The 25,083-nt window shown below is 37.6% G+C and overlaps 1 protein-coding gene across 2 annotated transcripts; it reads left to right on the forward strand.

Moving 5' to 3' along the window:
• Window positions 1–898: 898 nt before the first annotated feature.
• Window positions 899–23,091, forward strand: YME1L1 (YME1 like 1 ATPase). 2 transcript variants are annotated; one of them, XM_075212003.1, is made up of 19 exons: window positions 899–1,055; window positions 5,865–5,996; window positions 7,844–8,009; window positions 9,055–9,153; window positions 10,056–10,165; window positions 10,530–10,680; window positions 10,927–11,010; window positions 11,928–12,010; window positions 12,544–12,634; window positions 13,566–13,718; window positions 14,264–14,396; window positions 14,712–14,774; window positions 15,681–15,793; window positions 16,569–16,724; window positions 18,817–18,968; window positions 19,286–19,412; window positions 19,491–19,564; window positions 19,690–19,776; window positions 20,519–23,091. In XM_075212003.1, exons 1-19 carry the CDS (start codon window positions 900–902, stop codon window positions 20,660–20,662), a joined length of 2,274 nt encoding a protein of 757 aa, XP_075068104.1. In that variant the 5' UTR covers window position 899; the 3' UTR covers window positions 20,663–23,091. The 2 variants fall into 2 exon arrangements, with proteins under 2 accessions (XP_075068104.1, XP_075068103.1); XM_075212002.1 differs by having other exon boundaries at window positions 19,286–19,564.
• Window positions 23,092–25,083: the final 1,992 nt, after the last annotated feature.

A 25,083-nucleotide genomic window follows, 5' to 3' on the forward strand; every position in this document is an offset into this window, starting at 1 on the left:
CCTTCCGCATCTGCCCACTTCCTAGTAAAGTGGGCAGGATTAGAGCCGCCATAACGCAATTCTCAGGGAATCGCGTAATGTGGCCCCACTGTAAAATGATGCATAAGCGCCATTACAGTGGTGGAACTACCATTGGTGCTGCAAGTGCCATGCACCGCTGCCCATGAAGTTAATGGCAGATGGTCGGGGGCCCCAGTTCCCTCCTCCCTACACGGGGGTCCACAGTTAGCTAATTTCGCATCTGCACCATTACATGGGGGGTAGGGCCACAAATGGTGCAATTCGCCCCCAAACTTCCCTCCTGGAGGGGAACATCAAAAGGTCTGCAAGTATGCTTCAAACCAGTGATGAGCAACACGCTCTCCTCTGAACCTTCATTTGCAGCCCCCAGATTCTTCCTACTTTATTGTCATATTTGTTTGCTATTGCTTACAACACTTAATATGTCTGCTGATATGTTATTACAAGTATTTCATTCTTTGAATAAATGTATTGTTTTATTTTATTACAGAGATTAAAAGTAATGTACCACCTTTGGAAGATTAGAAGGTCGCCCATGAGCGCCCTGAAGTGTTTCAGGTCCTCCCTGCTTTAAATAGTCACTGTTAGACTGAATAGTTTTTGAACTAAAACAATAAATACAAAGTTTGTTGACATCCACTTGTCTTTTTGAAATAATACATCTTGTATCAGGTTTAGTATGACAATATTTTTAAACACACTTATTAGGGGAAAAAATAAAATAAGTTTATTGCTGGCATACCCACTGTGTCATGACATTTATTTGAGAGCATTGGTTTTATGTATCATATATCGCCGCTGCCATCTCTACCAACGCACAGACTACACAACCATGGGCGTCTATCTCCATGGTTTCCAAAACCAAGAAGGGGTCGGAAATGACGTCGCCGACCCGGAAGATCCTGACTGCAGGGTTATCCGGGTCACCTTTGTTACATCACGCCGGGAGGCCGAGAAGTAGCCGGAGATCGAGGAGACCGGATCCCCGGTGTGAGGGCGCCATGTTCTCGCTCAGCACCACGGTGCAGCCGCAGGTGAGCGGGGGAGAGCGCGGCAGGGGTCACGTGACAGCGCCATGTTGTGGCTCCATATAGGTGACAGCGCCATGTTGTGGCCCCCACATAGGTGCCAGCCGGTGTCACCAGTCCGGCCCCGAGCCGGGTGACAGTGAGACATGGGCTACCAGCCGCGTTACCACGCCCGAATAACGTGGCTTTTAGTCTGTCATGTAACTACAAGTCCCAGCATGCCATGTCACAGTGTGACATCCCCGCTGAGGAGCCCCAGATCATGAAATATTGTTATCTGGGCTTTCTATACATAACATGCACAATGTTTAAGATTTGTTACACAATGTATTTTTTTTTTTATATTTTAATTACTTTATAGTAACATATATTTTTGTTTATATACAATATAAGCACAGCTTAATAAATATAGCTTCAAATTTAAAAGCTCTAACGCATAAAATATATATTTATGAATGTATGTACCAAACAGAAGCCTTGGAGTGCTTAGGAGGCTTATGATGGCAGTTCCATTTAGCTCGTCCCTTGAATCATAGCTCCAACCATCAAAATATGTCCCACAACAGTCCCTCCCACCCAAGCACCATGCTACCTTTTAAAGCTGGGTACACACTACAGAATATTCCACCAACTTTTTATGCCGAGCGATTTTACATGCGGTCGATGGTCCGATCGCTCGGTCCATGGACTGCATACACACTAGCCTTGTTTAGGATGAGAAAGGGAAGAGCGGACGTCCCTTTAGCGACTTTTTACAGCCATGTTGTCGTTAGCAATGACTGTAATTTCGTACTCACTGTTGTGGATCGGTCGGAAACTTATACACACTACACAACGGAAACGAGATTGGAACGAAAATATTAAACGGTACGACCAACCAAATGAGGTGACAATCGTCCATTTGGGCAGACTTGCGACCATCGTGTCACTGCACAGACTGACCCGACCTTTGAACGAGCGGTTGTATGTTGGCTGATTATTGGCCGAAAACCGTTTAGTGTGTACCTAGCTTAACACCTGGGGCTAGATTTACTAAGCTGCGGGTTTGAAAAAGTGGGGATGTTGCCTATAGCAACCAATCAGATTCTAGCTGTCATTTTGTAGAATGTACTAAATAAATGAAAGCTAGAATCTGATTGGTTGCTATAGGCAACATCCCCACTTTTTCAAACCCGCAGCTTAGTAAATCTAGCCCCTGGTCACACAGAGCCTGTATTAAAAATCTTAGCTTAACCACTTTTTTTAAAAAGGAAATCCAGGGAGTGAAGTTAGTGAGAGACACAGGCTGGCAGGTCAGATATGTTGGATGTTGCACTGAGATCTATATGTAATGTTAGTCAAGCTAAGTAGCATTACAATACCTTTTCGTTAAATAGTTTTCAGTCAGTTTCCCCCCCCCCCTATTTTTTTCTGAATTTGTAATGCCCCCAGATAAAGAAAAGTTTAATTAACTTGACCTGATATTATTTGTGGAAAAAAATTACCTCATGTCAAGTGCTGTTTATTTAGAAGGTGCAATATTTTATCGATCAAATATACATATATCTCAATTTCTTGGTATGTCTGTATGTAGCATGCTCTTCTCTTCTCTCCGCCTCACATTCCGCAAGTATTTGATATGTTTTATTCTGAGAATATATGTCAAGTATGTATGAATACAGTTCATCTCACAAGGGCTAAACAGGTCTAGCGGCTTACACCGGTTTATATAGGTCTGCAAAGTCTTGTTAGATAAAAGCGTAGTTTAGAAAAAGTAGAAGATAAACAAAAGCCTATTTGTGTTTAAATATGACCGTGGAGTGTCAGCTGTTTTTTTTATTTATTAAAGTATTGTTCTAAATTGTTTTCATATTTACTATAGTTTGAATGGAGAAGGTGGAGCGCTAGCAAATTTTGTAGCGCTTTACAATTGGAAACAAACATTAATAAAACAATACTGGGTAGTACATACAGACAGATGTTAAGAGAACCCTGCTTGCAAGCTTACAATGTCCTTGCCATGCATTTTAGAGTGGGTCTCCTTGTACAAGTAGTACCTTACATTTTACATTTAGTATAGAAACTACTATAGATTGTTTTTTTTTTTTCTACAGCTACACTGGAAATTGTATATGAAAATATAACATTTTTAGATGCTGGTTTAATTTCTAAGTAGGCTGTTGGAAATCCCTTGTCACGAGTGAATATTAAAAAAAGAACCATTCTTTACATTTGTTCATTTACACATTTGATTTTAAACTGACAATTATGGCACAAAAAATAGCATCTTTCTGTTATCCAAATAGGCTGGTTATTTATTTTATTACAATTAAAATATTGATAGTTGACCCTGTGATAAGCTAACTAGTGCAAAGTAAAAATAACTAAACTTTATTTTATTTTACACTTTAACATTTCACCTTAAGATGAAGGTACACATTGATTGTGATACTGTTGTGTCCTGTCTCACTAATCTTTGTTATTGGTTGTTGGATGGCACATACAGTATTCGGTTAACATGCAGGTATCTTTCTGAATACAGCATAAATTGAAGATCAGTCATTGGCATGTGAATGTTAATTTCAGTGAGACATACTTTGCATATTTATAGTAGTGTGTAACCCCTTCAATATACTAATACTAATAGTTACTGCCGCTGAACATGTTTGTGCAAGTATGTAGCAATCTCATATAATCCAGCAATTTTCTTGCTTCTTACCATGTCGAAAAGTGTGAAGTTGAACATGAGAGTTAGTGAGTGTATATCTGACATTTGTTAGGTGAGTGGAAGGGCAGAATTAAGAGAGAAATTATACTGTGGGTATGAAGAGCTAAATAAGCGAGGACAGGACATTTTTCTATTTTCACATGAAAGGCTGTGTACTAGTTGATCTCCAAAATATTCTATAACCGTTTGTTAGTTGGGTACAGAGTAAAATAATTACAGGTATGGATGACAAAAAAATGTTTCTTGAGAGTGGTTTCAGTATAAAACTGTACCTGACGCAGCATGTGGATGGTACATAAGAGCATAAGCCATTGGTGGAAATGAAGTTGAGTAGTAATCCTAGGAAGTCTGGAATATCGTTGCGCAATTAATTTATTAAATGCCGTTAACTTTAAAAGGAAACCTAAACTTGTGAATTTGCACAAATAAAAGGCTGAAAATGTATAAAACTGTGAAAAAGATTGTAGTTCTTTTATTGTGGCTTTGTGCTGACTTTGATTCCTGTGTGTTGCATAAGTGAGCATCTGTTGCTTGTCTTTGTGTGTGCTTATTGTAGCTTTTACCTGTATAGGTTAAAATATTTGATAGTGCAATAGTTGCAACCTTGCCTGCTTTATAATTGTTCCACTACATATGTTTGTGGAAACATTGATGGTTTTTTTAGGCAACGTAAACACTGAAATTGTGTTTTAGTTAATGCAAGTTAATTACATGTAAACGGACGTGAAAATATAAATGATTATACCAGAGAAGACATAGGTACTTGTATTTAATTTGCTGTGCATTATTTTGAACACTTCTTATATCAGTGACTTTGAAATTCGTCAACACAGCTGAGAACTTAAATATCCATATACAAACATAGTATCAAACCTGTGCATAAAAAATTGGGATTAATATGCATTTCTACTTAAAAAAGACATTTCAAACACCATTGTATGTATTACTATTGCAGGAGTTAAAATGACAGCTGGTCAGGTGATAGTGGTGCATGACTGTGTTACCTTCTTTATATCTTCTCAGTTTCTATCTGTGTCACAGTTCTGAGCTCTTGCATAAATAGCACATGTGGAAATTTCCTGGACTATCCTTAATAGGCTACTAGTCTGATCGTTGTGTTTTCAATAGTAGATATTGAAGAGATATAAAAAGAAATCGTCTTTTTTTTTTTTTGCTCATATACTTTGGTTGTCATAATTCAGTCAGTGCTACATCTGCCCTGTTTATTCCATTGTATTTAATCTGTAACTTGTATCCCCTTATTGTACTTCTGCACAGTATATTGGCTCTTCATAAATAAAGGGTAATAATTAAGTGATGTTGTGCAGTGTTTCGAAACATTGTCGCATTATTCAAAGGGGGCTCTTTTGTTTTGAGAAACAGATTTAAAAGTACACCATGGGAATTCAATTCCCCCCCCAAAGTACCGCCATGCTAACACTATTACCGTTATTACGGTAATAGTGGCGCTTAATTACCGTTATTACAGTAGTTCTAACGCTGGCTTTTCTGCGAGCAGAAAGCCGTGTTAATATTACCGTAATAACGGTAATATCTATAACGTGGCGGTACTTCGGGGGGAATTGAATACTTTTGTGTACTTTATAATTATGGGGGGGAATTCAATTCCCCCCGAAGTACCGCTGCGTTATAGATATTACGGTAATATTAACCCGGCTTTCTGCTCGCAGCGAGCAAAAGCCGGCGTTAGAACTACTGTAATAGCTGTAATTACGCGGACTATTACCGTTACCGTAACGGTAATAGTGTTAGCGCGGCGGTACTTCGGCGAGAATTGAATTCCCCCCCTAGGTATTGGGTAATGGGGCTCCACGCGATAAATATTTTACATGGTGTTGCTTAGTTCTTAGCTCCAGAATTTATCTACTGGTTTTTTTTAATCCTCTGTTCAGATACAGAATGACCAAGCTTTATGTATACGTGCGTTTTATTAGTCTGAGCCTGTAATAATTACACATGTAGGTAGATGAAGGTAAAATGTCAGAAACCTTAGTTTTCTAAATTCAAAATATGAAACTTTACTCTTTGAAATAATTTTTCTCTTAGAATTAATAATTGATGCAAACTTAATATTTTTGTTTTTCCAGGTTACAGTACCTCTAAGCCACCTCATTACTGCCTTTCACTCTCCCAAAACTGCAGCATACTTTCCCAGCTCAGCCTCCATTCAGGTCCTCCAGCGTGATGTGACTGCTGACAATGAAACATACAATGCTGAGGTATGTGTTGTTTTTCTAAGCGTATCCTCTTTCTTCTCTGTATTCTCTATTTACATGCTGTGCCCTCACTTGGTGTGTATACTTTTCACTTGTGACTTAAAGGCACTCTTCAAGCTCGGGTGTAACAATCATCCGATTCATGTCTGTGTTATAACAATACTCACCTGCATAATTTAAAAAAAATTGCATTTAAAAGTAACTCCATTAGCAAACAGATCTATCACTTAATTTCCAATTCTGTTACTTCTTTCTTTTATAATTAACACTAAACAGTCCTTTTTATAGATGCAAATGGTGGTAGGCTTTATCAACTTTGTTTTCACAATGAGTAATAATACAATGTGTGCGTTTTCTGAGACCAGGTATTTTCCAGGAATGATTTGTCATTGGCATATTCGTTCCCATGGTGACAGCTATCTTCATGATACAGATGGTGTAGGCCTGCAGTATATGAACTTTATCCAGTGGTTAATGATCGCATAAAATGAACTTTACTCTATTCCTGAACACATGCCCTTTAATAACCAACTGCTTCTGTATACAGCTGCTGAGCGATAATTGCCCTGATATACATGCAGTAGTTGAGTTTATCTGTGCATTATAATGTCCTGTTACATATGGCTTCTGAACAGTTGGTGAGAGTAAAGGTGTTTTCTTTAATTGTTTAAATTCTGTTTAATTGCTCGTTTTATAATCTTTAAAGTAGAACGATTGTTGACTTTGGAATCTTCCTTTTTATGTTGCTAATATGGCCTACCACAGACAATGTATGAATGCTGAGAAGATTCTCCACACGTACATTATACTTATTCCCCCCTCCCCCTTCCATCACCTGGTATGGTTTTTTTTTCTTTAAAAAATAAAACTTTTCAGAATGTTGTATATGGACTGGATCATCTATCCACAAATCGTGCAGGATATGGTATAGATCACAACCCAGTGATGTGTTCTGAAAGGCATTGCTCTGTTGTTACATATGGTGGACAAAAGTTTGCTGTGTTTGGTCAGATAAGATCACTTGAGACTATGAACCTTTCTTCCAGGTGTAAGTGAAGTTACTTTAATATGAAAAAAATAATAAAAAGTTGCAAATTGTTTTCCACTCTTCTGCTCACTCACAGAAGGGACAGTATGATCATGTAGTGATCAGAGCTATCACTTCCCGCTTACTCCCTTCCTCCTTGTCAAGTCTCTTGACCAGTAAGGTGCACAGGGAGAGGGATGTACAGGAGGGATCCTGGCATGACAGAGACTCTCCTCTGCCCGCTCTACTTAATAAGTCAAACAGGAAGAACTGTCTCCAGCACCAGCAACCCTCCTCTGTCAGCCCTCCCAGGATATCTTTCTGCTCCACGTATGACTGAAGCACTCATTTCACATCGCAACAGCATTTTCCATTGAAAGCTGTGTCACTACAGGAACCTACATAAATGTAACATTATTCTTGCTGCAGAAAGACTCGGTATTTAGACTGAAACAAAACTAGAATTAAAATTGTATAGACGCACAAAGCAAACATTGCGCTAGCTGTTTTGGTGTAGTTTTGTATTAAGACTTCGTATAAGGAATCTGTCTCGTGTCATTTTATGAGTTCCTCAAAATTTGGAGTGGCACATGATATCGCCTGAGTCCTTGCCCCGGTTTAAAACTTTAAAGATGCTAAAGCCTCTAAATTGAGTTTACACACATGCAAGAACCAGCCAGTTCTAAGAGTTGCAGGAAAGGAAATGTTACAAAAACAAAAAAAACAAAAACCAGTTGTTGGATTCCCTTCCAGGCAATCTCTAAGTCTGTCTGAGACCGATCCATTGTATTATTTCAACATCTGTCTTTTGTTTGTTTTTCAGCCTACATGTAATCTCAGAGACCTGGGCTTGTCTGAACTGAGACTCTCACAACTTGATGAGCTTTTCGATAGGCTTCTTCCCGGCTTTTATGCTGATAAAAAGAAGACCTCATCTGACTGGCACACATCCCATATATCTGCACAGTCCTTCTTTGAAAACAAAAATGGTAAGTATTCGGTTATAATGGGCAGAATGGGATCCTTCAAAGACAGGGTAGGTTTTTTTTTTATTTACCTACTTCAGTGTAATGGAGTATCAATAATAATAAGCGTAAAATTAACATTTTGATTATCACACAGGAGTTTGTTATTCATACCAGGTCTGCATTACTTCATTTCTTTCTTCACATCATGAACTCACTTGGAAGATTTTAAAACCTGTAAAAAAAACAATGAAACCCCCCCCCCTCCCCCCTCCCCCGTAATGTAGCGTGAGGTCTGTATGAGGAAGAGGTAATGGGTGAAGAGGCCAGAGGACAGTTTGGTAGAGCAGTTAAGCAGACACACTGCACTATCTTTGTCCATTTGTATATGTGAATAATAAACAAATATACAATCCTGTGCAATATTGGCCTCCAAGCAGAGATAACCTATAAAAGTATTAGATAGACTGAAACATGACTGAGAACAAGCAAAGGGTAGACAGACACAACAGCCTAGCTTTCCCTGTGCAAAAAGATACCCTAAATCTATGACTATTTTGTACATTTTCCGGGGCTCTGCACGATTCAGCAAATGCATTTGTGAAGGTACGAGTGCCTTTAATAGGAAATTGGCTCATAGCCAGCTAAACTATTGCTTTCCATTGGTTTCCAGCAGTTTAATTAATCCTTCCAAGTTAATCTTGAATTGACCTCAACTTGTAAAAGTTTTTTAATGTTGTTACAATTTAATGATTAGATCAGTGATTCCCAAACTGTGTGCCTATGCTCCCTGAGGTGCCTCGGCGATCTCACAAGGGTGCCTCGGCCAGGGCCAGTGCTAAGCAAGGCAGGGGACTACTTGGTAATTATTTTGGCTTATGGGTGCCTTGAAAAAATTATGGAGGCCCTAAGGGTGCCTTGAACTGAAAAGGTTTGGAATCCACTGGATTAGATTAAATCTTTGAGTCCAGTTAACAAACAAACCTAACTAGGTTTATTTGTGTCAGTTGACAATTGTAACCTGTTTTTTGTTTTAAACCGATGCTGTTAATGATTCTTCTTTTGGAAGGCTATCCCAATACTTTCAGTGCCTTGCGACCATACTGTAAGCAGCAGCAGCCGCCGAGCCCACTGCAGCAAGTCTGTGCAAACCTCCGTCACTGGCCAGGTAAAGTGCGTTTTCTGTTCTCCACTTACTTGATAAAGTAAAACTTGTTAATTAAAAAAAAATACATAGTTGTATAAACATGCTTTGGTGGAGCGTTATTTACTCAAAGCTGTACTACCACATATACTAAAGATTTTACAAGCGTGCCTCTCCCCCCCCCCCCCCCCCCTCCCCCCCCCTAGCCAGGGACCGCAACATGCACAATCCAGATGTTTAAGAAATATCCCCCTTAAACATATGGTAAATGCATTACTGTTCAGCATGCTAATCATAAAAAGTGCTCGATGGAACATATTCTGTTCCTGTGATTCTTCTACTTTCTTTGATTGGCATATATTATCTTCCAGTGGCATCTAGTTGTGAAGGACTTTGACTACCTGTTTTTCTGTCCCAGCTCTTCAGGGCTTAATTAATCTACTGTATGAGTTTTAGACTGAAGACTTAATCAGTGAATGCTTTCTGCAGTGTTTCCCATCCTTTAGAAAGAGGAGATAAAAGCCAACCGCAATACGGAAATACTACTGGAACATGAACAGGTCAAAAATATATTGGACATATACATTGCCCACAATTGTAAAGCGCTACGGAATTTGCTGGCGCTATATAAATAAATGTTGATGATGATGTTGATGAAGATGACATCCACATGGTTTTCAACTTGTTTATTTTTTTCTGAACATAATGATTCTCTTAAGCATGTTATTTCTTGATGGGCAAATATTTCGGTTAAGTGTTCTCAGTATCTGTGTATCTGTTTAACCCATAAAAATGTATCTACATGTTCCTTAACATGGGCTCCATCATCCATTTTGAATAATTTGTTTCATAGTGCTATTTAGTATGCAAGGTTTAGAAGGGTATTATATCTTAAAAATGTAATAATAGCTTCATGATTTTCTTAGTTTATATACAGTCTCGAGGGTTCAAAACCCTGAAAACAAAAGACAGACGTCTACAATCAACCTCTGAGCGCATTGCTGCAAAAGAAAACACTGCTCCCTCCTTTATGAAGGTGTGTCTGAAACTAGAAGTCTCCGTGTAAAGATAAACATCAAATTGGGATAATTGTTGCTGCAGAAAATGAATATTTCATCTAATATTATGGGAAAAATTAGAAATAGAATTTTAAGAATACTCTTACTCCCTTTTTTTATTTCATTTTTAAAAAATAAAGTAAAACTACACATATATGGAATCTATTATCCATAAGCCAGTCATCCCTGATGGGATTTAGAAATTACTATGCTGCTCCAAGAATTACAGTAAAACCTCTTATCCCAAAATTGTTTCTCCTGCATTCTAGTTGATTGACCTATTCATCTTGTATGGTGGTTTTGTGCTTAGTATTTCCATTAATGCCTGTGGTCCATTTTCAGGGATTGTTGATGAGAGATAGAGTTCCAGATGTAGAAAATCTGGACAAGATTATTAAAAATAAGAACGTCCCAGAAGGACAGCAGGATGCATTTAAGAACGGGTTTGCAGAGGGCTTCCTGAAAGCACAAGCTCTCACTCAGAGGACCACCGGTATGTACATAAGTTGTGATCTTGTATCTGATGCAGAATGATTTTCTTTATTCACTAGTGTGCCTATGACATTTTTTTCTATGTGTGACTACGTTCCAGAAGCATGACAGCCCTGTGTAAGATGTTACTGCTGGTGCTTAGCTTTTTGGATACAATCTGGTCAATATCTCTAACGCTCACTTCAACTGCTTATAGTTCTGATGGACTATGTGCTCATCTTGTTGTTCTTTGTGGATCTTCTCTTAGAGTCACTGAAAAGGACTCGCTACATCCTGCTGGCTGTCTTATTACTTGGAATCTACGGCTTATCAAAAACACCCTTCTTGTCAGGTAAACATTTCTTATTATGTTCAAGAGTTTTGTGCCTTCCAATATTTGTAATTACTTTAGGAATACCTGTAAAATAATACTTTAGGCAGGAATACTGAAGTAATGTAAACAATGCTGGCAGAAACATGACTGATTCTTCTCACATGGTTTTCAGAAAAACCATAGTGTACCCATCACCTACACACATTTGAGATAGCCATGTGGGAGGTTCCAATATTCATCCTATCAATTCACTAGGAGCTAGTGACATCACTAAGGCATGTGACACACAGTGTTGCTTTAGCACACAGTGGCTGCCTACACTGCGCAATCGATGGGTAGACTTTAACAGCACACTAACCTCAATTTTTCTTTGTGTTGTGTGCAGGAAGGCAATATGAAAGTGTGTATGTATGATATATATAGTCCTTGGAGGAGCCTTTTGCCCCTTCTCCCATCTGATTCTTAAACACAAAGTATCTGACTATAAAGTTCTCCTAACTCCGTTATTCAAGGGTATTGGGGAGTTTTTAGCACACACGAGGGAAAGGTTTTATCTTTAAAGACAACAAGGACAACAGTGGGGCTCCAAACGGGCTGTTTGTAGCAGGCATTGTCCCAGAATGTACAGGAAACCTTTCTGTACAATATTTTATATAAATGTCGTTATAAGTCCATTAGATATATTACTCTGAAGAACTCTTATAAGTGAGTTTGCCTTCAATAGACACCATGTAAAAACCTTTCATTATTCTAAAATCTAGTTTGTTGAAAATAAATATAATCTGGTTTCTTGCTGAATAAAATGTGTGTAGTCCCTTTAAAAATGATTTCTTGGTAAAATCGTTGTGCAAAATAGACAACCGTTTGTTGCTTTTTACTCTAGTGTATTATAAAATGGAAGGAGGATTCTAAAATATCGGTTTAATACCTTGCAGTTCGGTTCCGGGCAACATCTGGCCTTGATGCAGCTGTTGATCCAATTCAGATGAAAAATGTAACTTTTGAACATGTGAAAGGGGTAAGTACCAATGCTTGGCAGCATCTCTGGACAAATATATGGTCTCCATGTGGAGTAGTAGTTCTTAGTTGTCATTAAGTTGAATAATGCTGACTACACGTGTCTTGATTTCGCAGCTGATATTGTGTGAATTTGCCCATGTACGTGTCACCCAAAAATGTCCGTAATTTCTGTTACTCTAATTGAAAAATATTGGATCATTATCAGAAATGTTGGTAAATGTGGTTGGAAGAGGACAGCAGAACACTGCTCTCGGCCTATATTTATGGGCATCCTCCAACCACACTAATATCCCCCAGTCATGCCAGAAGTGCATGTAGACCAAGGTGGACATTGGTCTTGTTTGGTTCTGGCACAAAGCTGCCACCTATTAGTAGATGACTGGTTTTTCTAAGTGCTTTTTATTTTGTAATTAATATGTTTTCACCATGTCTCTTATTGTTAGTCAATGGCTTTGTATTCTTATAATATGCAATCTTTGATATGTCTGGTGTAGTGAATGTGATGGTATAGACAGATTTTTTTGTGAACAGATTGAAGAAGCAAAGAATGAGCTGCAAGAGGTGGTCGAGTTCTTGAAAAACCCACAGAAATTCACAGTTTTGGGAGGCAAGCTTCCGAAAGGTAAGTTCTGCTCTCGAACTTTAACTGCAAATATGGACAACCGTGAGTAATCACATGACAGGCTACTTATATGCTATGAAAGTGATTAGCAACCACTTAATTATGCTGTACATCAAAATATGCTGAACATTGTTGCTTTAGAAATGCCATCGTCTTTTTTTAAGAGACAAAAATTTGTCTATCTGGCTTCTCTTTCTAAATAAGGGATATCATAACCATATGTGTGTTTGTGTGTGGGCCTAATATACATTTTCACATTTTCTGTTTTCTAAATTAATACACTGTGATAGTGAGTTAAATGGTTAAATTGATTTAGTCAAAACTAAATCCATTTTAAGAGGTATCCTCTGGGCACTTTACAATATTACTGTATAGGAGCTGGTAGTGTGATTGGGGAAGTATGAATCGTCAGATAACTGACTGGCTCACCTGACATAAAGTTTTGTGTGAAGAATCGCAGACCAATTGAGCATGCATTTAGTTTTATAGTAGACACAGTCCTATAATCCTGGTAGAGCGAGAGAGAGCACAAAATGTATTGTCTGTTAAGTATTACTATATTAGTTTACCGTAATGGCTTACAATTAAGATATTGGGTACATTTTAAATTCCTGCCTTAATTTCATCCGCAAGAGAAGCACATACAGAAAAATTCTAAATAAAATGTGCTATTTATTAAAGGAACAAGATGAATAGAATTAAGCAAGCAAAGTTCTACAGGTCTCTGTTAGATGTTAGAATGTCTGAAAGAAAATTATATTAACATGTATCCTTTGTCCAAGAGTACTTGTGTGCGCTCTTGTCTGAACTGAGAGTTAGTATTATGTCTAGCTACATGTGTGTGTATTTTGAAGATGTTCTAATGTGTTTACTGTAATTCTCCTATATTGGTGGTTGTGCGGTACATTCACTAACTAGTTCTTCCTTCCAGGCATTCTTCTGATTGGACCACCTGGGACTGGGAAGACTCTCCTGGCTCGAGCCGTTGCAGGGGAAGCTGACGTTCCGTTCTATTATGCTTCTGGCTCGGAATTCGATGAGATGTTTGTAGGCGTTGGAGCGAGTCGCATTAGAAATCTATTCAGTATGTCAATCTGTAACCATTTTGTTAAAGCCTTGACATTATTCTTATTCCACATTTAATGTTTAGACCCCACATTCAATTTTATTTCTTTTGAGGTTTTACAGTAAGTGAGACTTTGAAGGAGACTTGATTTGAAGGAGAAGTACATAATGTGTGTTTAAGTGTTTTTTAACTATTCATTGCCAGAATTTGACATTGTTGATTTTGAAATCCTCATCAAAGGGGTTCCCTCCAAAAGTGTCAGTGTTCAACTTCTTTCGCCTGCAGTAGACTTGCCCTGCAGGAGTGTCTGCATAGCAATCTTACAAACATTACAAATCACCTGCAGCATGTTTCAGCCTTGTTTGTGGCAGTAGCAGTCTGAAACAACCACAAACAGCATGCTGGGATGTTCCAAAGGTGACTTATAATTTTTTCATCAGTCGAGTGATTTGAATTGAAATGTTTGGGGTTCCCTATTGTAGTTACTGTTTCTTTTTCTTCTGTTAGTAAATACTAGAGTATTTCAGATAAATGTAAAACGGTCACATTTTCGTTCTTGTTAGGAGAAGCAAAGTCCAATGCTCCATGTGTTATATTTATTGATGAGCTGGATTCAGTTGGTGGTAAAAGGATTGAATCCCCCATGCACCCGTACTCCAGACAGACGATTAACCAGCTCCTTGCTGAAATGGATGGGTAAGTGCTTTTCATAGAAACATGTTTAGACATTATATGACATATCGCCAAAGATTATTCTTAAAACTAATTATTTTACTTCTGGAGATGAGCAGAAAAAGGTCATGTTTTGCAGTAACTTTAATGTCATACCTGCTTTTAAATTAAAGGACTAGTTCAGGAACCTGAATGTTTTTTTGCATGAGGCATACGACGCATAGCATCTCCCAGTAATATCTCCTAGTCATTTGTAGTGGCAAAATATCTGACTCTTGTAAGATTTTATAGTATTTTCCCATCTTTATGTTAACTTGTATTTTGTTTGTCTCTCTTTAGCTTTAAACCCAATGAAGGTGTCATAATCATTGGTGCAACAAACTTTCCTGAAGCTTTGGATAAGTATGTATAGCAACGCTGAATCTCAATATTGTGTAAATATGTAACTCTCTCTTGCTCACATTTCTGCTACTTCTATTGAGCAAAACTGTTCTGTGATCTTTTCTATGGAATATGAAACTTAGAACACTTGGTACTGAGATTTCATTGTACATAGAACCTACCAAGGCTGTGGGTGGTGCTTGGTGCTGATTTGTTGGTTTTTTTTGTATTGTTAAATGTACGTACCTTCTTAAAGGACCACTATTGCGCTCTGTACTTGGCAATTATATGCTTTTAGAGACTACCTCAATTTGCTCCCTGTATTCTTACAAATAAGAAGTGCATAGAAAATTACATCCCCTGCAATCATATCTAGACTACATCTTTATTGAGATTATTAATAGCTTTTTAAATTACTGAAACTTGCTCTTATTTTAATTGTTCTTTTTTTAACAAAAATACAGCTAAAATTCTGTTTGCCCTAGTTTGTGTAAATATTTCCAGACATTTTTGGTTCCCAAAGTATGGAGGCATGTGTTTCTATGGAGAGTCTTTACCTCTACAGAATGTCCCTCTAACTTTAAACCGTAGCTCACAATTGGCAGTTTGGAAGTGATGTTCTTCACAGATTTACACAATATTTCTAAAATCTTAGGGCGGGGCAGTCATGGACTCAATAGTAATATGTATGTAACACTAGATAAGATAACACATTTTTATATAATTTTTGCATTTGAAGAGCAAGGTGTATTAGTGTGAAGAAAAACCCATACAACGAGAAGATTTTTTTTTGTAACTAATGAGAAATTGCAATCTTATGTTAAACATATCAAAACTTCAGTTTCCTGTGTCTAAAATAGATATTTTGATATTTCATTGTATTTTAATTTGTATAATTACTTGTGTTTTTTTTTTTTTTTTTCTTAGTGCCTTGGTGCGACCTGGTCGCTTTGACATGCAGGTGACCGTCCCCAGGCCAGATGTGAAGGGTCGCACAGAAATCCTGAAATGGTATCTCAGCAAAATAAAATTTGACGAATGTAAGTTTCATATTTATGTTTTGTGTAATTATTCCCCTATGTATGCACAAGATGGAATAATTTATGTATCTAAAGCACTGACCACAGTTGCATACAATAAATGTTGTGTCTTGATGACAGCTGCTCTTTCAATACCAGATAAAGCCAAATGTCTTATACTTTCTTCAAAACTGCAAATTCTATGAGTTTTTGTCAGTATCAGATTGTTATATTGCAGCGTTGTGATTTGTTTTTATGAGAAGTTTCCAATTGCGATTTTTTTTTTTTTTTTTTTTTTTTTTTTTTTTTTTAAATTAAAAATGTCTTATTGTTACATTAACCATAGGTCACTGCACTTGTCATACACCAGGAGTGTTCTGAATTTGCTCTCTAGTATATTATCTTATGTTTCTATGCTCTTCAGTCTGCCGGTCTGTAAATCTATTGAAGGCCACTGATCCAAATATAAAAAGTACTTAGGTCAATAACTTGCAATGGACTTGCTTATGAAAGTCGCATAACATTTCAGTCTTAGTTCTTATATTTATGGGAACACACACATATATATATATATATATATATTTGTTTAACAACCTCTTTGAATAGCAGAAGGGGAAGTTTTTACTAAAATGTTAAATATTGCTCTTCTTGTAATATGTGGTGGACTGATTTATAAATCACGTGCCAAGTGTAGGAATTATGGTAATATGGATATTGCATCAGCAATAGAACAAAAAAAAAAACTATTTTGAAAGGAAGATGTTTAAATAAAATTGTTTGTCTTATGTGTGTGCAGCTGTTGATGCTGCAATAATTGCCCGTGGCACTGTGGGATTTTCTGGAGCCGAGCTGGAGAATCTGGTGAACCAGGCTGCATTGAAAGCTGCCGTGGATGGCAAAGATATGGTTACCATGAGGGAACTGGAGTTTTCTAAAGATAAAATACTTATGGGTGAGTAATATTTGTGTTACTTTATATACTACATACAAGCAGTTGCTTGTTACTGTAAATGGAGGAAAAAGTCATCAATGAAGGCCATTTATAATAAGTACAAATCCAAAATAATTGCAACGCAACTTTAATAGTAATCATTACTTATTTGCTGAACTTATGGTATTTCCAAACCATATTACACTACATATTATACTACAATATTTTTTTTTAAGGCGAGTTTGATTAGGGTCTGAACACATTTTATATTAAACCTTCAGCTCTTCTGTAATGTACTTAGCCTTTTAGCCAGTAAGACTGTTCACTGAAGCTCAGATTATTACAATGAGAATGCCAGTCTTGTGAGAAGCAGGGACTGCTGTAAGTGCGCTTTCTGTACAGCGCTGCGGAAATAGTAAATAAATAAATGATGATGATTGTGAGGATACCATCCTTAGCTGGGATGGGATTCAACTCACTCGGGGAGACCAGAGTATATCCATAATAAGGCTTTATTACGACACCACAAGATGTTCACAAGATACAGGGTAAATGGTTGCGTGTACCCTCCAGCAGCCTCTTGCAGTCAGCACTGCAAAGTAATAATCTCAGTATCTTTCAGAATCTAATCCTCCCACAATATTACCACTACTGATTAACTAGAGAGTTACCATGTCACCCAGCCTGGGATACTGGCTCACACAGACCCTGTCCTGGTAGGGTTTCCTCCAGCAGCAATGCCTGCTCAGAGTCCTTTTTGCTGATGTCTTGTACACCAGGATCCTCCAAGCTAGAATAGCTCTCTTGGTATTCTGCTCTGCTTATATTCTTGGCTGTATGCACAGAGAGTAGGGTTAAATGTCTAAATCCTACCCCTTTCAGCAGGGGTTTATCAGTGGACACTTTAACTGTTAGACATACCATCTCTGTTACCTTGATTATGCAATTGAATGGCTTGACTGAATTAGCTGTTTGGTTGGATACACTAAACAAAGGGTTACAATATTACATCAGGGAATGACACTAGCCTTGCGTGAAACAATAAGACATTTGACACATTGTATCTGAAGCATTACACGACTGTGATACATTTTGATACAATAACATTTATATTGATACATACTAATACATTTCCCAATGCTGTTTCAGGCAGTATATTACTGTGGAGGCACGTTGCATGTCATCTAGAAGTTCTAACCTAATTATCTGTTGACCTAGCTAATTAACTTGGGTTGCCAACTAGTTAACTCAGCCATTGTTCTGATTACAAACCAAATATAAGCTGCACCTCAAAACAGTGGACATTTGAGACAAATGGTTATTACATTAACTAACACAAGCAAAATGACTTCTGCTATCCTGTTATTGTCACACAGTGTGGGAATATTCTTTATATTTCTAATACACACAATATTGCAGGTAATAGCAAGGGCAAAATGTACCTAATAACATGAACTAATAATACACCGATGCTCTGGTGCATATACTTAGACTGGGCCAAGGATTAAAAAGTACATTAAATTGTGAGAAATTTGTGAAGAATAAAAAGTCCTCAGTCCAGTAGCACCCTGTTTTGTCACAATGCTGATGTATGCTTATGTTAGTGAGGGCTTCGCTACCTTTGACAAGAGCAGTGTCTTGATGTGAGGAGGGGAATTGAGGTAAACAGGATGCCACGTATGTGATAGTTGGATAGTAGGAGCAGCACGGTCCTCCAACAGTGCATAGTAGAGATGCTCCTGTTACACTGATGGAGAAAGATTTTGGTATCAAACACTCTGCTCTGGGGCACTATTTCATTGAGATATGTGGCTTGTATTTCATACTCGTAGGCAATCCTTTCATTCTCCAACTGGTATGGAGTAAAAGTACCAGCACAACCTGTCATCATCTAGGGTTCTGATTTATAAAAAAAAAACAAAAATGAATTGCAACTTATATATTTACATTTGAAATAAATCTATAATTTATTAAAAAACACATTTAAGTCTCTTCTGATTTTTTACCAGGTGATTTTCCCTCTTGAGTAGCAGTGAGACATTGGGAAATTCAGATGTTCATACATGATGTATAACCTATGTTCTGCTTGTCTGTTTCTTGTTATTTAATGCAGGACCTGAAAGGAGGAGTGTGGAGATAGACAACAAGAATAAGACAATCACTGCTTATCATGAGTCGGGACATGCTATCATTGCCTATTTTACCAAAGATTCAATGCCTATTAACAAAGCCACGATTATGCCCCGTGGGCCCACGCTTGGTCATGTGAGTCTGTATGTACTGGAGTGAAAGCAGAGCCTATAAAAAGACCTGAAAGAAAACCTGGCCTAATAGACCTGTACTGGAAATCCAACCTGTTGGAAGATGATATAGTCTTGTCAAGTAGTTAAAATGGCTAGATTGGTTGGGTTATTGGTAACTTGGATTGTTTATTTCATCTCGCATTTTAAGAACGTTTTTTTCTAAAATAAAAAATCCTTTTCCTGCCGCTTGTAAGACCATTCGCCTCCTATAAGTATCTTGGTCATGTGTGAACAATGTATATTTGTGTGGTTGACTTGACCATTGTACATATTTTGTAGGTATCTCTTCTGCCAGAGAATGATCGGTGGAGTGAGACCAGGTCTCAGCTCCTCGCTCAGATGGATGTGAGCATGGGAGGAAGAGTAGCTGAAGAAATCATTTTTGGGCCAGAGTACATTACCACAGGTAACCACAGCTTCAAGAGCTTGATCTGTCATTCGAGGTTGTGTGGATCTGATTCTCTATTTTTTTTCTTACTCCTAGGGGCATCTAGTGACTTTGACAGTGCTACAAAAATAGCAAAACTCATGGTTACTAAATTTGGAATGAGTGAAAAGGTACAGCTTAAAATCTGTGTAACAATCTGTGTTATTTTTTTGTTCTGTAGCCAAAGCACATACAACTTACATAGAGCATTGCACTATTTATCTTTTATCATTTTTGCTATCTATTTTTTTTTCAGCTTGGTGTTATGACATATTCCGATACTGGGAAACTGAGCCCAGAAACGCAAGCAGCTATTGAGCAAGAAATCAGAACTATGCTGAAGGTAAGAAGGTCAAATGATTGCATACTGACATTATTACGATAGAACTCAATTCCTTCATCTTTTTTTTTTTTTTTTTTTCCAAGTTTCATATCCCTTTTTTAATTTAAATCAACATATTTATCCTCAGAAGTTAAATGCAAAACAGGCTGGTTATACATGTTCACTGTACTGTTTGTACTATGGGTATTTGAGAAGTGTCTAATTTTGCCATTCAAGCTGGCTACGTATAGGTTGATTTGCAGCTTGACCCGAGGAAGAGGACCGTTGCCCAATTTGGCCCCACACATTGGACGTGATCTGCCTGTTCAGCGCACTGGTGGAGCAGTAGATCATTTCCGGACCACATCATCAGCGTGGTATCAAATATTATCAGGCATTGCACTCATTTTAATGCAGCACAGAGATAGGAGGACAATGTCTTAAAGAATCATGAGATTATTTAAAACCTTTTATTTATTTTCACTTACCTTTTCTGCAGTGTTGAACTGTGAATAATAAAATATGTACATATTAATAGCAAAGATTGTCTGACCAGTGCTGATCTATACTAATTATACTACTTAGTTATTCAGGTAATGATGCTGCACTCTCTGTAGTATATTCATCAAACTAATTAGAATGTTGTGAGCACTGATTGTTATTGACTGGGATCACCAATTTGTTTAACTTTAATTAGCTTTATTGTATAGCACAATAAAATAGTATTTCTGCTAAATATAATGGTTACATTTTTTTCTATTAGGATTCCTATGAACGGGCAAAGGTTCTCCTGAAAACACATGCCAAGGAGCACAAGAACCTGGCCGAAGCTTTACTAATGTATGAGACATTGGATGCCAAAGAGATTCAGATGGTGCTAGAAGGAAAGAAGCTGAATGTTAGATGATATCTCCAGTAACAGTGTATAGGACTCAACTGATTGTTTTATTGTCACTGCAGCGAAATTCATTCTTTATATTTACATACTCCTCTTTTATTTAAGGTATGCCAAAATATTCCTGAATTTAACAATCGAGATTTTATTCATTGCATATTGGACTACACCTTTGCTGAATCAGGCAGTACTTTAAAAATAGAGGTTTGTGTACACCTGAACTAAGGCAGAAAGTAGGAGGATCTGTGGGCAGCATATTTTGGGTAACTGGTGACGTATATATCCCACACCGCTTCACTTAAAGGCAATACGTTGCCCTGTGCTCTAGACTACTGTGTGTTTCTGCAGGTACACACATGTTCACATTTATATTGCCTCTTGGTGCTCGAGTTCACTACTGGCAGTCTATATTGTAGTGCTTACCAGCTTCCACTGTTTATAACTTGTAGTGTACTTTAAATTCTTCAGACCGTGTAAAAAGAAAACTGCGATAGATGGCCAGAAGAGAAACTCGTTCTGAATCCTCAAAAAAAAAAAAAAGCAACAAAAAAATAAAATATGGAATGACCTACAATTTTCTTCTTAACAGATGTATCTCTGTGGTGGAAATTTGGTATTGTAGGCCGCTAAACTGTCTTTACTCTGAAAACCCTCTACACCAAACTTATTTAAATTAACATAGCATCGTTAAAGTTTTGCATGATATTCATGGTCATATATGTCCCCTGTTTCGCCTTTACATATATAAGCCTAAAAGTCTTATCCAAATCACCATATTTCACTTTTTGGGATGACAGGACAACTATCCTGAATATAAAATTGGTTGTAGAGTTTTAAAGCATTTCTGAAGTTGGAATGTTTGTCATATACTAGGCAGTAAGACTTCACTCGGCCCCTCCTTCAGTGGGTGGGGCCATATGCTGACATCCAGCTCACTGACAGGACAGAAGAGGTAGGTATAGTGTAAGATGGAAGCTAACCTTGTAATCCTTATTACAAGCTATCTTTGTAATGCTTATTAAGGGACTATTAATTCATTGCAGAATGCTTTAAACCAGGCCTGTCCAACCTGTGGCCCTCCAGGTGTTGTGAAACTACAAGTCCCAGCATGCCCTTCCAGCTATCAGCTGGTTGTCTACAGGCAAAGCATGCTGGGGCTTGTAGTTTCACAACACCTGGAGGGCCACAGGTTGGACAGGCCTGCTTTAAACTATGCAACTGATTTTGTGTCATGATAGTATTTTGACATCTGTATTCATGATGACAAATCTCAAACTAATTTTGAGAACCGTTGATCACTCCATAATGTTAATCTAATTATGCAGTGAGAGGAGTGCTGTAGGACTGTTATTGAAGCAGATATGTCTATAGTATATAAAAAAAAAAAAAAAAAAAAAAGGGAAAACAAAATATTTTTATAATGGGAATCGGGGAGGTAATTACTTTGGGTTACTCCTGTCCAAAGCAACAATGCTTTTTTCCTTTAGAAATTGCATACCTATACATGAATATCATCACACCACTACATGACATTTGATTCCTATTCTCTGGTAGTAAAATGAGAGCTAACAATATACTTAATTCCTGTTAACCAAGGTCTCTTCTAAACATCTTGAGTAAAGAGCATTATGGTTTAAACTACACTGATCTGCTCTTTCTGTAGATTTGTTTTCCCCTTTCTCCCTCAGTTTAGCACAACTATAAAATGCACGCTAAAAAATTAGTTTTGCATGGACTTGAAGCTGATATAGAAAACAAAAGTGTACTTACCTTGAACACACTATTACTAAATCTGTAGTATCGCTCTTAGTCCTGCAACCTCTTCTCGCCACTCATCTTGTTTCAGATTAGGGGGAAGGGCAATTGCTCAGTCTTTAAGAAAGACGCCATGATTGCTCTCCTCAGTTGCATGGCACAAATTGGAGCTCTCACTCGGCACAAATTATTTCGCCCACATTTTGTCAGTATAAATCTGTTCACAACTAGAGCACCATATGAATACCGTTATTTTATACTGATTGACTGCTAGCACGTACATGTTTGACTCGGAGCTATTTTGCAGTGTGTTCCAGATCATTAAGTTACCAGTATGAATAAACAAAAAAATTAAAAAAAGCTCAAAAACTTTGGTTCATTATATAAGCCAGTCAGTTATCTGTAGAACAATATCTGACCATTCAAAACAAACTGTAGCATTGTCACTTGTTTTATTAGTTTATGTACTTTAATTTCTAGGGCTATACCGAATTTCTTTTGTGATTTTACAGCGAGCAGTGCTTGGGTATAAAAGCCAGTGGTGACCATATTGTACAGTGGAACTTATGGAAATCTACCTACTGTTCTTTCAGATTTGGAATGTAACACATGTTCCTACCTGTGTATATTGAGCTGTATTAAACATATTTAAACATGTAAATAAACTTAAAATCTTATGGCTAAAATTTGTTTTGTTTTATTTTTGTTCTTATTTTTGAAGTGAGTGGGGTGGTTCATGGCCTGTATCTTTTTATCGTTATAAAAAGTATTTGTATTTATAACAGTAACTGGTAAATAACATTATTTGGGTGATTAATCCAGATAATTAATCTAATGGCAAAGCATGGAGATCAACAGTAAGAATTTAATGTTATGGTTATTGGGCTTATGTCTTATGTCTTTTTTAGGCACACTAACTATGTGTGGTAACTATATGGCTACAGGGATCGTATAGCAATGCCTACTATGCCTTTTATAAATTGACTCATAACTTGTAACTCCTAATAAGCAACCATATATAAATGTGTCAATGTAATTATGCAAACAAATAATATTATAAGTCAAATGATTATCATGCACATTTAAAGGGGAGTCAGAATTGCTGGACGCGCCCATATGACACATGTACCACCACACAAATGTGTCTTGAATCCCCAACTGTAAAAGTTGGGAGGTATCTATTTATTTGTATCATGATCCCCTAAATGTACAGTGCCGTATAATATGTATGCACGTTATAAGTAAAGGATAATTATAATATGGTAAAAGGTCCATCTAGTGTCCCATGTTTTTACCAATACATTTAAATTAATGGACAAGGGGAAAACCACTAAATTTAAATCTGTGCTTTGCATTTTGAAGCAATTCATCAACAATAACTTGAATAATGCAAATAGTATTGTTGCATAAAATAATTTGCTATAATATAATAAATGTGACACATGTTCTATGATTGAACTAGTAACTTTATAAATCGATAAATGCCTTATAAACCATGGCGTATCCACAATGGGTGCAGGGTGTGCAGTGTACACAGGCCCAGGAGTCAGGGGGGCCTTGCAATGGCCCCTTGACTTATGAGTCCACCTTGCACCCAGAAAGTTACAGCCACAGTAACAGTTTAGGGCAGCCCCCTCCGAAAGCTGGATTTCCTGTCACTTTAATTGCTGACCCCGCCCTCGGCCTCCTGTTACCTAGCAACACTCACTGCACATGCTGAATTCTGCTCCTGCCCTCCCCTCTCCTGCATTGTTATGTCTGAGCCGCGCCCTCAGCATCCTGTTACCTAGCAACACTTGCACACATGCTGAGTTTTGCTCATCCCCTACTGGGTCCTGTGTTGTGATGTCTCAGCAATCCCAAATAAAAGGTACAGTGTGCGAGGAGAATATATTTTGGCACATTAATCTGACAGTGACTGGAGTAAAGGTTATATAACATCATTCATTTTAGGGAATGCAAGGAGCACCTCAGAGTAGGAGTAATCTTTCAGGAAGAGAGTTAGGCTCTTGTCTGACTGTTGACTCCATCCAACTGTAACTTTCATTTTGCTGTGTCACCATCCTATCTCTCTGTAAACATCTCGCATTCATTTATAATTGGTAGAATATCACCACCCTCTCTTGGGGAGGTGCCATGATTGGTTGCTACCAAAGGCAATGTCTACCTGTATATTAATAACTTGTTCACAGATGGTCTCTATTTGTCTCAATTATATATACTAATGCTTTTTTAGCATTGAAAACTCTCAATACAGATTGTATACAATTATCAGAATGTATCCACATTTTTTGTTTTGTTCTCTAATATTTTCTTCGTCCTGAAAGGCTAAGGGGTCTATTTATTTATATGTGGTGATCATGCTGATTTTTATATATTATGATAGATATATAAAGCAATCACTTATTGCCGTAGTTTATCAACAGATTATCAAAGTCTCTGAAAAATGTATTTGGCTGTATAACAGTCATTTCTAGGGACACTATTTGGGGTTATCAACTGATATGTAAAAAATGTGTCCATTAAAATGCCATAAAGAGTCCTCTGCGGCTTAACCCTCCCTTAGGATGTAAGCTCGCATGAGCAGGGCCCTCTTCCCTCCTGTCTCCTTCTGCTCCGTGTTTATTGCATCAGCCTGCCTGGAGTTTCTGAAGTATTGGTACTTTTTGTTTATTGTT

This window comes from Mixophyes fleayi, chromosome 5 (genome assembly GCF_038048845.1).
Source record: "Mixophyes fleayi isolate aMixFle1 chromosome 5, aMixFle1.hap1, whole genome shotgun sequence".
NCBI lineage: Eukaryota > Metazoa > Chordata > Amphibia > Anura > Limnodynastidae > Mixophyes > Mixophyes fleayi.

Bases quoted from the DNA above. Each gene is read 5' to 3' on its own strand.
- YME1L1 (XM_075212002.1), top strand. From the start codon at position 900: ATGACGTCGCCGACCCGGAAGATCCTGACTGCAGGGTTATCCGGGTCA. The intron at 9,154-10,055 runs GTAAAGTGCGTT...TGATTTTCTTAG, and splicing joins AAACCTCCGTCACTGGCCAG to TTTATATACAGTCTCGAGGG. The intron at 13,719-14,263 runs GTATGTCAATCT...CGTTCTTGTTAG, and splicing joins TCGCATTAGAAATCTATTCA to GAGAAGCAAAGTCCAATGCT.